Genomic DNA, 13829 nt, shown 5'->3' with positions numbered 1-13829 from the left:
ACAGTAAGCACTGACCCCATGGATCCGGCCGGAGACCAGGTCCAAGCGACCAGGCCGATGCAAGAACTTGCAGCCCGCCTTGAACATCAGGAGACTGCACAGGGCCATGTGATTCGCTGTCTCCAGGACCTCTCCTCTCGCCTGGATGGAATACAAGTAACCCTCCGTGGTTCAGGGGCGTCTAGTGTGCCGACTGCAGTACCTTTGGTGGTATCCCCACCCACCATTCCTGTTTCTGCTCCTTGTCTCCATTTACCGACACCTGCCAAGTTTGATGGTTCCCCAAAAGCCTGTCGGGGTTTCCTAAATCAGTGTGAGATATATTTTCAGTTACAGCCTGGTAGTTTCCCAACTGACCGCACCAAGGTTGCTTACATCATCTCCCTCCTCAGTGGCTCCGCCCTCGATTGGGCATCACCTCTATGGGAGAAGTCTGATGCCCTGCTCTCTTCATATGCAGACTTCGTGGCAACCTTCCGGTGCATCTTTGATGAACCAGGTCGTGTGACCTCAGCCTCCTCTGATATCCTCCGGCTACGTCAGGGGACACAAACAGTCGGTAAATATCTGGTACAGTACCAGATCCTAGTGTCCGAACTTTCCTCAGCCCAAGGAAGGGCGTCTGTGTCTACAGCCCAAGAAGGGGCCTCTGTGTCTAAAGCCCAAGAAGGGACGTCTGTGTCTACAGCCCAAGAAGGGGCGTTCGTTTCTGCAACCCCAGGAGGGGTATCCAATGTTCAAGCTCTAGTAGGGGCATATGAGTCTTCTCAAAAAGGAGTTTCTGATCTGTCAGCCCCAGGAGGGGTGCTGGAGAAAACAACCCTGAGAGAGGTGTCTGATTCGTCAACCCCAGGAGGGGTCACCAAAGATTCAGCCCCAAGGGAAGTATCCAGAGCCAAGTTCCCAGATGGAAATTTTTGTGCTACAGATGCAGTTATGAACTCCTGTTTGCCGTCTTCAGAGAGCACCACCCTGTTGGCATCCAGCATGGACCATGTCCAGGATGGTCTAACTGAACACTCAGATACCACTCATTCCGGTTCTAACCGGATTCAGACTCCTTCAGTTCCAGCTGATTCGAATGTCAATCCAAAGACTCCTCCGGTCCCAGCCGGTTCAAGCTTTTCTGGACCCAATCCGGTTCAATCCGTAGGTCCAAAGACTACTTCAGTTCCAGCTGATTCAACGGTCTCCAAACTCAATCCTGTCCTATCCGTCGGCCCAAAGTCTCCGCCGGTCTCAGCCGGTTCAAGTTTGTCTGGACTCAATCTGGTCTCGTCCATAGGTCCAGTACAGTCTCATCTGGTTCCAGCCAGTTCAAGTTCATCAGGATTCAATCTAGATCCTTCCGTTTGTTCAGGTAAAGAATTTATAAGAAGTGTCCTGGGGCCACTCCTAAAGGAGGGGGTGCTGTCACGATCCAGGTAATTCCTTATCAGTATTTACCTTCCAAATGTCTCCTGAGACTGTCCCAGTGTTCCAAGCCTGGATTCCATCTGCACTGTCTGTGTGCAGGACGCTGCATCTCATTGTCTCTAATCTCCTTACTGTGATTCTGGCAGCATCAGGGTTAAGTTTCACATGCAAGTTACAAACAATCTTTCCCTCCAAGTTCAAACATGGGCGCAGCCATGTTTGTTTTCATCACATGTTACTTTTCAGCCTATCAGCTGTACTCTGCTCTCGGCCTGATTACCCAGCAGCTGCACTCTGGACTCTGCTTAATCAGCCAGCCAATCCCTGTTTCCCAGCTGGTATAAATATCTTGTTCCTGGGCTGGAAAGATGGGTCAGTGCTTCAATTGTCTTCAGTGATTCCAGTGTGCAGTTCTTCCATGGACTTTCTCTGCTGTACAGCCTGACTCTGCAGTGTCTACATTGCTCCCTGTGACTGGCAGTTACCTGAGACCGGCTTCCAGCTTCTAGCTTCCAGCGGTGCTCTGCCCTGCCAGTAACCATCGGTGTTCCGCCATCGATCCCCAGTAACCATCGGTGTTCCGCCATCGATCCCAAGTCTCCATCGGTGTTTCGCCATCGATCCCAAGTCTCCATCGGTGCTCCGCCATCGATCCCAAGTCTCCATCGGTGCTCCGCCATCGATCCCAAGTCTCCATCGGTGCTCCGCCATCGATCCCAAGTCTCCATCGGTGCTCCGCCATCGATCCCAAGTCTCCATCGGTGCTCCGCCATCGATCCCAAGTCTCCATCGGTGCTCCGCCATCGATCCCAAGTCTCCATCGGTGTTCCGTCATCGATCCCAAGTATTTCTCTGAACTGTGATTCCTGTTACCTGTACCAAGTCATCCGTATTCCTCTGAACTGTGTTTAATAAACCTTTGAACTTTCCTTCGTTGTCTTGGTCACGCCTTCGGGCATTTGTTCTAAAGGTTCCCTGCTTGTCTAAGAACCCTGTACTGCCTCCCAGGTACACATATACCTCAGCCCCTACAACTGAGGCTCCCCCTGGTCAGCACCAGCCCTCAGTTGTGACAAGTAGCCATGTATCCAAAGGTTCCCCGAGTAGCAGAATCCTCTACATTTACACTGTCACATCCAGACCTTCCAGTGCATGTACGGGGTCTGGTGTGCTTTCTGATGAGTGTTGAGGGTGAGGGGTTCCAGGGCAGTGCAAGCTCCTTCTGTGCCACCTGCCATCTTGCAACAAGCTTGCCCTTGTGCTCACATACTTTAGGCCCTTGGTCACAGGTCTGCTTCCCCTTTCATTCTGCTGGCTATGTGACTCTGCTTGCTGCAGTAGACAAGTGCCAGATCTTCACTCTCAGCCAGCCTAGCTGCCTGGACCATGTTTGGCTTACTGGAATTCACAGTGCTTGGAATCTACATTCTGGTTTCTTGTATCTATTCATTCCTTTCAGGGACTCCTGTTCCTATTGCATTTCTACTTCTGCCTGGAACCCTTGCTCATAATAGTCTCTGGTACAGAGAATATTTGCCCATTCACATCAGTCCCTGCCCCAGTGGCGCTTACAATCTATATTCCCTATCACATGTACAGACATTCACACTAGGTTTACTTTTTGTTGGAAGCCAATTAACCTACCAGTATATTTTTGTATTGTGGGAGGAAACCGGAGTACCCGAAGGAAACCCACGCAAGTACTGGGAGAATATACAAACTCTGCACAGATAGGGCATTCGTGGGAATCGAACCCATGACCTCAGTGCTGTGAAGCAGTAATGCTAACCATTACACCATCCATACTGCCCATACATCTGTGCCTTATTTCCATAAGTCCTTCTACTCTCCAGTTATCCTGTGACCATGCCCCTTCATCATCAACCCATCCCTGCCAACCTCCTCATACTCAGGAGTAGGTAGGTCCAGCTGAAGCTGTGAGTAAGCGGGTATGACATCAGAGAAGAAACAGTGGCTATGCAGCCTATTGCTGCGGTGTCCAGGGAAGGGGATTAGAAAATAATGCTGAATGCCCTCCCTCTTCACGCCTCAGTTTACGTAAAAATAATATTCTGCATCCCTCCTGGGATCAAAGCTCTCCCTGCTGGTGTCACTTCTCCGTCACATTGGGCATGTGCCCCATCTGACCTCCCCTCCCCCAACGCACCTTATGTTACCTATTGCTATGAATATTACAAAGTGCTCTTGTGACTGAAAGGTGTAAGCAAGTTGACCAGCTGCTGTCCCAGCTTTTAGCTAAAACTGCTATTATCAAAATGGTCATAGTTATTGTATGCAGTGGGCATGAACATACTTAAAAATGAAGGTGATGGCTCATTAATTAACAAAATTGATAGACTCATTATTGAGCAGAATTTGGCTACAGATGACTCCTGTCTCTCATCTTCAGATGTAACTAACAGGCCCCAAAGATGCTGCATACTGTATGTAGTGACAGTCATGTATGTCAGTGTTGGGCATTATCCCTATTGCCTGGCACTCACATTGAGCAGCAGAATGGGCGCGTGTGACCAGCATTACAGGCTTGGCAGACACTGGTAACCATAAGGATTGTGTTTTGCAGCAACATATTTGTCATATCAGGCTGTACACAGTGTAGGAACCGCACTGCTTTCATACACAGGTGTCATAACCAGTAACATCAGAGAATTGTACTTTCTGTTTTTTAACCATAACAAACTATAAACTCAGACACTCAGAAACACACAAATAAATAACTTTGACAAAATATAAGATTAACTATAAATATAAACTTTATTATAAACTGTGTGATTTTATTTTATTTATTATATTATTTATTGAAATGTATATTAAAATATAGGTTTTTATTGAATTAGTGTTTAATAATAAAGTACATATATATGTATCTAAAAAATATTAATATCTATACTTGAATTTATAACTATTATATATTTATCATTCATTATTAACTACTTATATGTGATTTTATTTTATTTTTATTATACTATCAACTGAAACATATCATTAAAAACTATGGTCTAAGTTAGTAAGTGCTATATAATATATACATACAAATAATGACTATTATTATTTATACCTATTGCAAATTTATAATTTACTAGAAACTACAGTACTTATATGTTCATTTATTTTATGTTATATTTTATTATATTAACTGATAATTTTAATAAAGTCTAAGTTATAATGGCATTAGTGATAAATAATAAGAGATAGATTAAAATTCTAATGACTATGTTATAATAAATTTATTTAAAACTACTCCTTTGTGATTCTGTTATATAATATTATATTCTTATATAATATAATATATATTATTAATTGAAAAAGTATTATGAAACTAATTGAATAAATGCTAAATAATATATATACGTAAAATAATATAGACTATATTATCATTTATAACTTATATTAATAATTTATTTAAAAAAAAAATTCTATTTTTTATTATATTATTCATTTAAAATTATATCAAACTAGAATATAGAATTATACTAAATAATACATTATGCAGAGATATTAAATATATGTTATTGTGTAACTCTAGCAGTTACAGCCTATCACTCATGGAGAGTGTACAGCAGCACTCAGGACAGACAAAAACCCCTGTGGAGGAAACCTGCGAGGAACCATGGCTGCTGTACTGCTCTTCCTCTGGGCATACTAAAGGGACTAATGTATATACTGTACAGTAACAATGTTGTGGTACTATTGTGTGGTGTATTGTAGTGTAGTGTATGTGGTGTAATGCTCTTCTTCATTCATCGTCTGGTCTCCTCTTCATTTCCTCATCCTCATACAGTAGGTCAGGTCTCATGGCTCTAAAACAGATATAAAACAGATATGCCAGTTGTCATTACACAGGGTAATTACCAAACTGCAAACGTGTAACACCGCAGTGCAAATAATCTTGTGCCATTACGCACCTACTGGCAGGAGTTGGGTAGATTAGGCACATGAGTACATACACTGTGTAGTGTCACTCTGGGTGCTGGTACTGATCAGTGATGGGGGCATATTTACATTTTAGAGAACAAAATTTTAGATGTGATGTATTGCTAAAGCTACTGTAGCCTAATGATATATCACATCTAAAATGTCACCCTTCAAAATGTAACTATGCCCTCCTCACTGATCAGCAACCTGCCCCTAGAGTAACACTAATTGTGAGGTAGGATTATATAAATACCGTATAGGGGAGCAGATAGTGAATCCACAGGGGCGTCCCCTCCTTTTTCAAAAAGCTGCAAGGTCTATGCAGCGAAATGCGTCAGGTACTTACCCGTTGGAACAGGAAATTCTTTAATTGGATCCGAACCAGCCCAAACCGTTGACCAGCTATCCAGAGGAGTCCGAGAGAGGCACCAGCTTTTTTCCGCATTGCATGAGGTACTTACCATTTATGGGACACTGCACTAATCCTCTAGCGGCATATGGAACTTATCCATGGACTCTCTTTATCACCATCTAAAAGGGACTCTCTATAGTGGATTATAACTGGATGTAATACTTATGGGCAAAATGTGGAACGGATCCTAGAGAATACAAATCATCAATCCTGTACCAACATCTTGGGTAAATTCCAATTTTTGCATAAAATCGGTAAAATCCATTTTCTTGCATATACTGGGTATATTATCTTGCACAGAAGTACTGTTTTTTTAAAGAATTATTGTTGTTTTTTTTATAATTTTTTTAAATTACACATATAGTGATTTATATTGTTCTTTCCTCTGTCAGCGCAGCCTCCATCTTTTTCCTAATTTCCTTCCAGGGAGTGACTTCCCTGCATTATTGGCTGCTGCTTAGCTAATCAGCTCGCCTCATAGCGCCTGAATACCTTTGGGTATGTTTTACCTGTTTTTTGTATTATAGCACAGATCCTTTTATTTTCTATTATAGAAACAGGCAATGTTAGAGTGCTGATTAATGTTACACCAGGTAAGCACATTGGGCCTAATTCAGTTGCGGTTGCAATGCAGCTATTGTACGCACATCGGTCGATGTTTGCTTACTGCACATGCATCGGAGATTGCAATTGCGGATGCAGAGAGGAAGTGAGTGACAGGAAGACAGTGTTTAGGGGTGGTAACGGGCAGTGAGTGGTCAGGTAAACGCAGACGTGTCATTTCCGTTTAGACAGCATTTTCTGGGAATGCATAAATTAGCAGTTGTGATCTTACTTGCTACTGGAGCCATCTTCATTCCAGGAGAGCAGATCAGCCTGCGCATCCTTAGAGGCATTCAGAATCTGCAACATGACGACGATGGTGCTGATGTATCAGCAGTTGTACGCGATCGGTTGGAAAAAATGTGACAGCAGTAGGTGTCCCTATGCTCTGGTTAGCCTCTGCCCATATTAGCATATACTCAAAACTGCGAATGGCAAAAGATAGCAACAGCAAGAACAACCATATCTGAATTGGGCCCTATGTTTTCTTATCTAGCAGCTGGAACGCCATTCATCTCTCCGGGCAGAAGATTAAAAATTATTTTCTTACTGTGGCAGAGGTGGTCATACCTGCATTACATGTCCCCTGTACCCAGACAGGATCTTTCCTACACTTCTCAGACCACATCTGATACAGTTTTATTATTGATGAGTAGTTTGTAATTGTCCCATGTGAAACAACTTAATAAGACAACTTGGACTAGGAACAATAATATTTTCTGTACCATTCACCCTCTACTCACCGGAGATGTTTACTGGACAGTGACTTTTAGAATGGTTTCGGGCTCATCTTCTGTCTGTCGGCAGATGTTATTCCCGACCACTTCCCACTTGATTGGATGGCCTAGAATGGCACTGCAGAGAGCGCAAGGTAGAGGGCTGCTCTCTGGGCCTCGTATCTGGTACTCCTGTCAGTGCCTGTGGTACCAGCGTACGGACCGGCCGTGGTGTAATGGCCGAGTCCTCATGCAGGCCCAGTGAAAAGGGTCTTCTGCCATGACCTATAATGATATAAGCATCCATGAAACTAGTCTTCTCAACTTAGACTCTTAACCAACAGCTGTAATTCTAGTGTTATTGTGATTTTAGTTTAGATAATTGTTGTGAATAACAGATAAGAGTAACACAACCCATCTAGTTGCCCATTTTTCATCTTTTACATTCACATTTAACACAACTCTGCTATCTTTATCTGGGGACAGTATAATATACATTGGCTATGGATGGCCATTTCTCACCTGTCAGACCCAGTATACATTTTTGGTGGGGAAGGAGTGGGGTGTATCAGGTGGAATTGAAAACCAATTTCAGCTTTCAAAAAGCTTAACTGAACTGTCATATGCAACATTTATATGTAAATACTCGTGAAGGGGACGATTCCATTTGCTGTCTTTAAATCCTTATTTATAATAAACATATTTCTATAGTAACACCTAATATAGGCATTTAATATAATTAAAAAAAAAGTTTAACCTTTGGACTCCTAACTAAAAGCCAAGTCATAGAAAGTGAGCAGCAGAACTGAGCATGCAGTAAGTCTCCACCCTGTACACCCCCCCCTCCCCCCTTATACAGTACTATATCCAATGCTGTATAGTTTAACTTCTATATTTACTGCCAGGTCCAAATACGTCTCTTATCCCTTATTACTACTAACCAGATCACAGGTGGCCCGATCCACCACAGCTCTGAAGTCCATCCTCCTCAGCAAGCTGTCTCTTCTCTGATGCAGGCGATTCATCTTTGTCCTCCACGTCCAGCCGAGGGCCCTGGAGTAGATCTCTCTTCTGAATGCTTCGTCCTCTTCTACCTGGTTTGCCAAGAACCTGGAACAGCACATGGAACATTAGCAAGAGACAAACATTGTACATATAATATATTAAGAGCTATTAAATAGAACATAAATAGAAGAGACATAAGGTGATAGGAACAGAAATTGGGTTAAGCCAGCCTGCATGAGGGTGGATGGAGGAGTCATGTAGATGACATAATATGGACTTGTGGATTAGCTGTGAGCACTGAGAGGTCAGTTTTTACCTTCATGCTAAATTTGTTCTCTCTTGTGACTTGGTGTTGTATCAATCTGGTTTTAACAATGGATTACCTGGCTATGATTAATATTCCACCTGTAATTTTGCTAACAATATGTACCAGTGCTGGTGTACGTGAGTAAGAGGGAGCCAGCTAGCGCTATGGGAAAGGGGGAAATTACAAGAGAAGATTATAAATGACCCAGTATGATGGACTGGGAATTAGTGGACCAAATTTATCAGTATATTCTGGTACTAAGTCATTAATTAAAGTAAAACATCTGCAATTCAGGTAATTGATAAGATACTTACAGGGTGGCAAAGAAATTCCTCTGATACTCCTCCGTCTTCAGGCCTGCCCGCTTGTAGTAGACAAGTACCATAGCAAGGAGGTACTTGTCAGATGTCCTCAGGCCGGTGTCTCCAAGAAGAAAGTTGTTGATGTGGTCGTCCTCTAAAATAGATAATAATAACTCAGCCTGGATAGTCTATATTTACATTTATATTAGGTCAGAACCCTCTGTACTACTTGTGAGAGAGTCTATAATCTACAGCATTACATAAGGAGATTATTGCCCCATCAGTGTAGCACAGACTATACACTTTGTGTACCAGGGACTGAGCAGTCTGCAATATGGCGGCCACTTTTACATTCCATCTCTTACCACAGATACATATAATAATATACATAGTAATGTCTATTTACCAAGCTGCTGTATATTATATAATTATCCCAATCTGCAGTAATATAGGTAATGTATATTCTAACTGTACATTTGTATCACACACTATAATAAGTGACATTTATTCTCCTCACAATATACACATGTGCAGCGCTTTAGTTTTGTGCAGATGTTATGATTCTGCCCCTTGTACATACAATGGATCATGTGCATTTTATGTGCTTATTGGGTTATTGGTAAAGCTCATCATTACAGATTCCTGATTACGATTAGTTTCATATCAATCTTTTTATTAATTACAAGTTTTCCACTTTATAAAAGGTGAAAGTAAGGGACCATTGGGTCTTCATTACATGGGTCACAATTTGATTTTTTGGAATGACTACAAACCCCACAGTAATGCAATGAGCCTTATATACATCACTTCCACTGCACTCTGATATAATAATGTATCACCTCACCAACTCAGTACAGACACCGGCATCTATACTACAGTGTCCTGATGGGGTGTGTTATATGTCACACAGGTGATATTGGTGGTCATTCCGAGTTGTTCGCTCGCTAGCTGCTTTTAGCAGCATTGCACACGCTAGGCCGCCGCCCTCTGGGAGTGTATCTTAGCTTAGCAGAATAGCGAATGAAAGGTTAGCAGAACTGCTACTAAATAATTCTTTTCAGTTTCTGAGTAGCTCCAGACCTATTCCTAGATAGCGATCACCTCGGTCTGTTTAGTTCCTGGTTTGACTTCACAAACACACCCTACGTTCGTCCAGCCACTCCCCCGTTTCTCCAGCCAGTCCTGAGTTTTTTCCTGGCACGCCTGCGTTTTTTAGCACACTCCCTGAAAACGGCAAATTGCCACCCAGAAACACCCACTTCCTGTCAATCACACTACAATCACTCGGGCGTTGAAAACACGTCGCTCGAGCTTGTGTAAATCTCCAAAGTTTTGTGTTAAATTACTAAGCTCATGCGCGCTGCGTACCATGCGCATGCGCGCTGCGTACCATGCGCATTTTCCACCTAAGCGCTGCTTGTGAAAAACGGCAACGAGCGAACAACTCGAAATGACCACCCTTGTCCATTACCCTATTACATGTACACCTCTAATTATCTCATTCTGCAAATATAATTCCTGCTCTGACTTTGAGAATACTATAAGGTGCACTCCTAATGACTGCCTGCACTGAGCATTTAACACTTCAATTAGCCCCCGAAGAGACATCGGGAGTAAAAACTCCCGATGATTCTTCAGGTTTTGCATTCGGCCTATTCAATTTAACCAGCCGTTAAAAAGTAAATTTTCACCTGAAAATACACAGGTTCAGTGAAACCTGTGGGTTTTCGGGTGAAATAGCCCCGTTTCGGATGAAAACGGGGCTGTTATCAGGGATTTTGCTTCGCCTGCCGGAAGCAGGTGAATCAAAATCCCAAATTAGCTGCGGCACACGCCGGCTTATCAGGGCTAATTAGATAGTCTCCCCGGCGATACTTTTACACTGCAGTCGGTGCGGGTAATTGAATATCCCCCTTACTGTACTAGGTCATGTACTTTCCCTTACACACAGGTGTAATACAGAAACACAGGTGCATGACATCAGATACAGCATCTCCTCTGTGGCTACATTTTGCAGCTTCAGAAATCACCCATAATTGATATTTTACCATGAACCTAAAGAGGCTGTCAGCAGTGTAATAACCTCCGGCGTAATAATACATATCCCCCATACAATAAATAGGGACCCCATTGCCTCGTACTAGCGTTAGGGATGGCCATCACTGGGTTAACCATCGATGGTACCATTTATGGATAATCTCGATGGTGGGAAACCATGTATAAGGTAACCATCTGTGGTTTCAACCATCGATGGTCAGCCCTACTTTAGTAGTGAGCAAGTCGCGGACCAATCGAGGCCCAGGGCTGTGGCTTTGCAGGTGTCGGTCCCCGACACCCTGGAGAGAGAAAATAAAATATTCAGTAGATTCTTATCCTCAATGGCGTGAATCTATCTGGTTCTCCCCCATCAATGGTAAAAGTAGTTAACATTGGTCATAGACCATCGATTATTCTGAATCATCGACAGGCGATGGCGATCCCTAACTGGTGGAACATGAGACCTGGCTCACACATCTGCTCATGGTAGTGAAGAACTCAGTCTGTCCCCATCTGTTCATCAGTGCTCAATGGAAGAGCTATGGATGGACAGTCAGTAATACTCTTATCACTGCAGGGAAATAGGTTGCAGCACCATCCAGGGAACAGGCTTATGGGATCAGGACAGGAGTCCCTGAGCTGATCATTCCCTATATACCAGAGGATGTCCACAGATAGGCCCTCATTCCGAGTTGTTCGCTCGGTATTTTTCATCGCATCGCAATGAAAATCCGCTTAGTACGCATGCGCAATGTTCGCACTGCGACTGCGCCAAGTAACTTTGCTATGTAGAAAGTAATTTTACTCACGGCTTTTTCATCGCTCCGGCGATCGTAATGTGATTGACAGGAAATGGGTGTTACTGGGCGGAAACACGGCGTTTCAGGGGCGTGTGGCTGAAAACGCTACCGTTTCCGGAAAAAACGCAGGAGTGGCCGGAGAAACGGTGGGAGTGCCTGGGCGAACGCTGGGTGTGTTTGTGACGTCAAACCAGGAACGACGAGCACTGAACTGATCGCACAGGCAGAGTAAGTCTGAAGCTACTCTGAAACTGCTAAGTAGTTAGTAATCGCAATATTGCGAATACATCGGTCGCAATTTTAAGAAGCTAAGATTCACTCCCAGTAGGCGGCGGCTTAGCGTGTGTAACTCTGCTAAATTCGCCTTGCGACCGATCAACTCGGAATGAGGGCCATAGACAATACATTTACAGCTCCCTAGAACATTATTACTTACAGGGGTTGGACTGTGTTGTCCCTATAACTATGAATAAAAGGTGAGATAGGCTGTGACAATACATGTACATCAGATACAGTGATATGAGCAGTATGGCTTACCCAGGATGTCATAAAAAGCCGCCCGCTCCTCCCGCTGCAGGAAGGGAGCCTTCACCTCACTGACGATCCGTCCTCTTCTCCATTTGCAGGGGCTTGGAGATCCAGATGATGAGCTGGGAGGGGAAAGAGAAATCACAGTTTAGTAGATGCTACAGGATGACGTATCGCAGTACAGATCTGTTATGTGTTACTGTTTTCTGCACAATGTGTGATTATTATATAATATCTATGCAGAGACAGATATCTGCCCAACTTTTATATCATCCACCCTAATTTGGTGACAACACACCCATTTATTTATAGCCCTATTTATTGTCATTCTGTCACTTCAGGCAGCTGTCAGAGCACTGCAGAAAGAGGCCCATGTATGTCTCATGTAGAAGGACACTGTCATCTCCAGCACAGGGGGAATTACTGTGTTACAGATGTTATTAGCAATATGTGTAATATTACCCTGTAGCACTATCTATATAATGTATAAGTACTTTTACTGTGTATCTGTAATAAGATAAAATTGTCCACTTACTGCTCTTCTCCATACTGTCCGCATGTCCCTCTCTTCCTCTTCCACTGGTGGTACTGGGAAGAGGTGGAAGGACCAGGAGATGACCTTGATGGGAGGAAGATATATGTAACAGAATTACACCTCCATATCTGTACATTGTGTCTCAGTCTTACTGCATCTCAGCTATAGTCACTTCTGTACCCCGTCTAGGATAATCTTTATTACTGTCACCTAACGCTGTCTGTTAAACATTGGTATAAAGTTGTGATACGCTGAATTACATTCATTTTATCTATACTTTCCATATGTTAATAGTCCTCAAAACATCATATTTTATTGATGACAATTAGTACAACTGACCTATTGGCAGAAGATGAAATACTGTATAATAAACTCAGGGCTGAGGCCGGGACATAATATAAACTTATCATTAACAGACATTCTGCATCTCTTCCCCAATCATATCCTGTCTCTCCCTATATAGTACATACTGGGTCTCACTACACAACACTCGCTGCTCACCTGCTGTCCATGGATCCTGCTCACTTACTTCTACAATAAATAAGAGATGTAAAAAAGCACTAAACTTACTTTCAATAACAATAAATATACAAAGTCTAATATTGCTAAAATGAAATCTATTATGAGTTATAAATAAGTGCTACAATACTATTGCACTACTAAATAAGATAATAATAATTAACTAATAAATAATTAATAAGGTAATTTTAATAATTAAAACTAATTGAATTCTAAAAGCTAAGTACAGTATATACAGTATGTGATAGAAATATGATATAAATTAGATATGTTTTTATAAATTAGTTAAAACTATGGCTAACAATTCTATATATATATATATATATAGATAGATATCTTGGAATATAAATAATGAAGTATGAATTTACTGTATTAACAAAATAATTAAATAAATATAAATAAAGAATATAATAGCTATTTTCTATATATTATATGTAAATTTTGCATGAAACGCAAAGGATATCGATGGCCAATCCAACTGGGGAAGTCTCTGCTGCTGCGTCCTCTCCAACTGTCACATCCAGTTTGAAAAATAACTCATCTCAGCGGCACATGCCATGTCCTACAGTGATGATGTCACCGCTTCCTGGTCACCTGCACACAGCTCCCACCTGTATCACAGCATCTTCTCTGTACATATAGGGGTCCATTCATCCTGGGTTTGGGCTGAGTGTGATCTTGGATGAGAACTTTATAGGGATTAAACTCTTAAG

At 42.4% G+C, this 13829-nt stretch overlaps 2 protein-coding genes across 2 annotated transcripts in view; one reads left to right on the top strand and one right to left on the bottom strand.

Annotated features, from left to right (window-relative positions):
* The window catches only part of BAIAP3 (BAI1 associated protein 3), a 353459-nt gene that overhangs the window by 16320 nt on the left and 323310 nt on the right, over nt 1–13829 (top strand). The window lies entirely within an intron of this gene.
* LOC134943747 (speedy protein 1-A-like) lies at nt 4931–13229 on the bottom strand. Its single transcript, XM_063932412.1, has 7 exons — nt 13099–13229; nt 12598–12681; nt 12072–12184; nt 8710–8851; nt 8025–8193; nt 7111–7368; nt 4931–5237 (listed from the first exon to the last, which is right to left on the bottom strand). The coding sequence occupies exons 1-6, from the start codon at nt 13107–13109 to the stop codon at nt 7279–7281; spliced, it is 609 nt and encodes a 202-aa protein (XP_063788482.1). The 5' UTR covers nt 13110–13229; the 3' UTR covers nt 4931–5237; nt 7111–7278.

This window comes from Pseudophryne corroboree, chromosome 7, assembly GCF_028390025.1.
Source record: "Pseudophryne corroboree isolate aPseCor3 chromosome 7, aPseCor3.hap2, whole genome shotgun sequence".
Taxonomy (NCBI): domain Eukaryota; kingdom Metazoa; phylum Chordata; class Amphibia; order Anura; family Myobatrachidae; genus Pseudophryne; species Pseudophryne corroboree.
Note: the sequence above shows the minus strand (reverse complement) of the source record. Positions and strands in the feature narration are given on the sequence as shown.

Excerpts from the sequence above, each read along its gene's own strand:
- LOC134943747 (XM_063932412.1), bottom strand. Across the intron at positions 12,185-12,597 it reads GGACAGTATGGAGAAGAGCA|CTCATCATCTGGATCTCCAA; the intron begins GTAAGTGGACAA and ends TTCCCCTCCCAG. Across the intron at positions 8,194-8,709 it reads AGGAATTTCTTTGCCACCCT|GTTCTTGGCAAACCAGGTAG; the intron begins GTAAGTATCTTA and ends GTGCTGTTCCAG.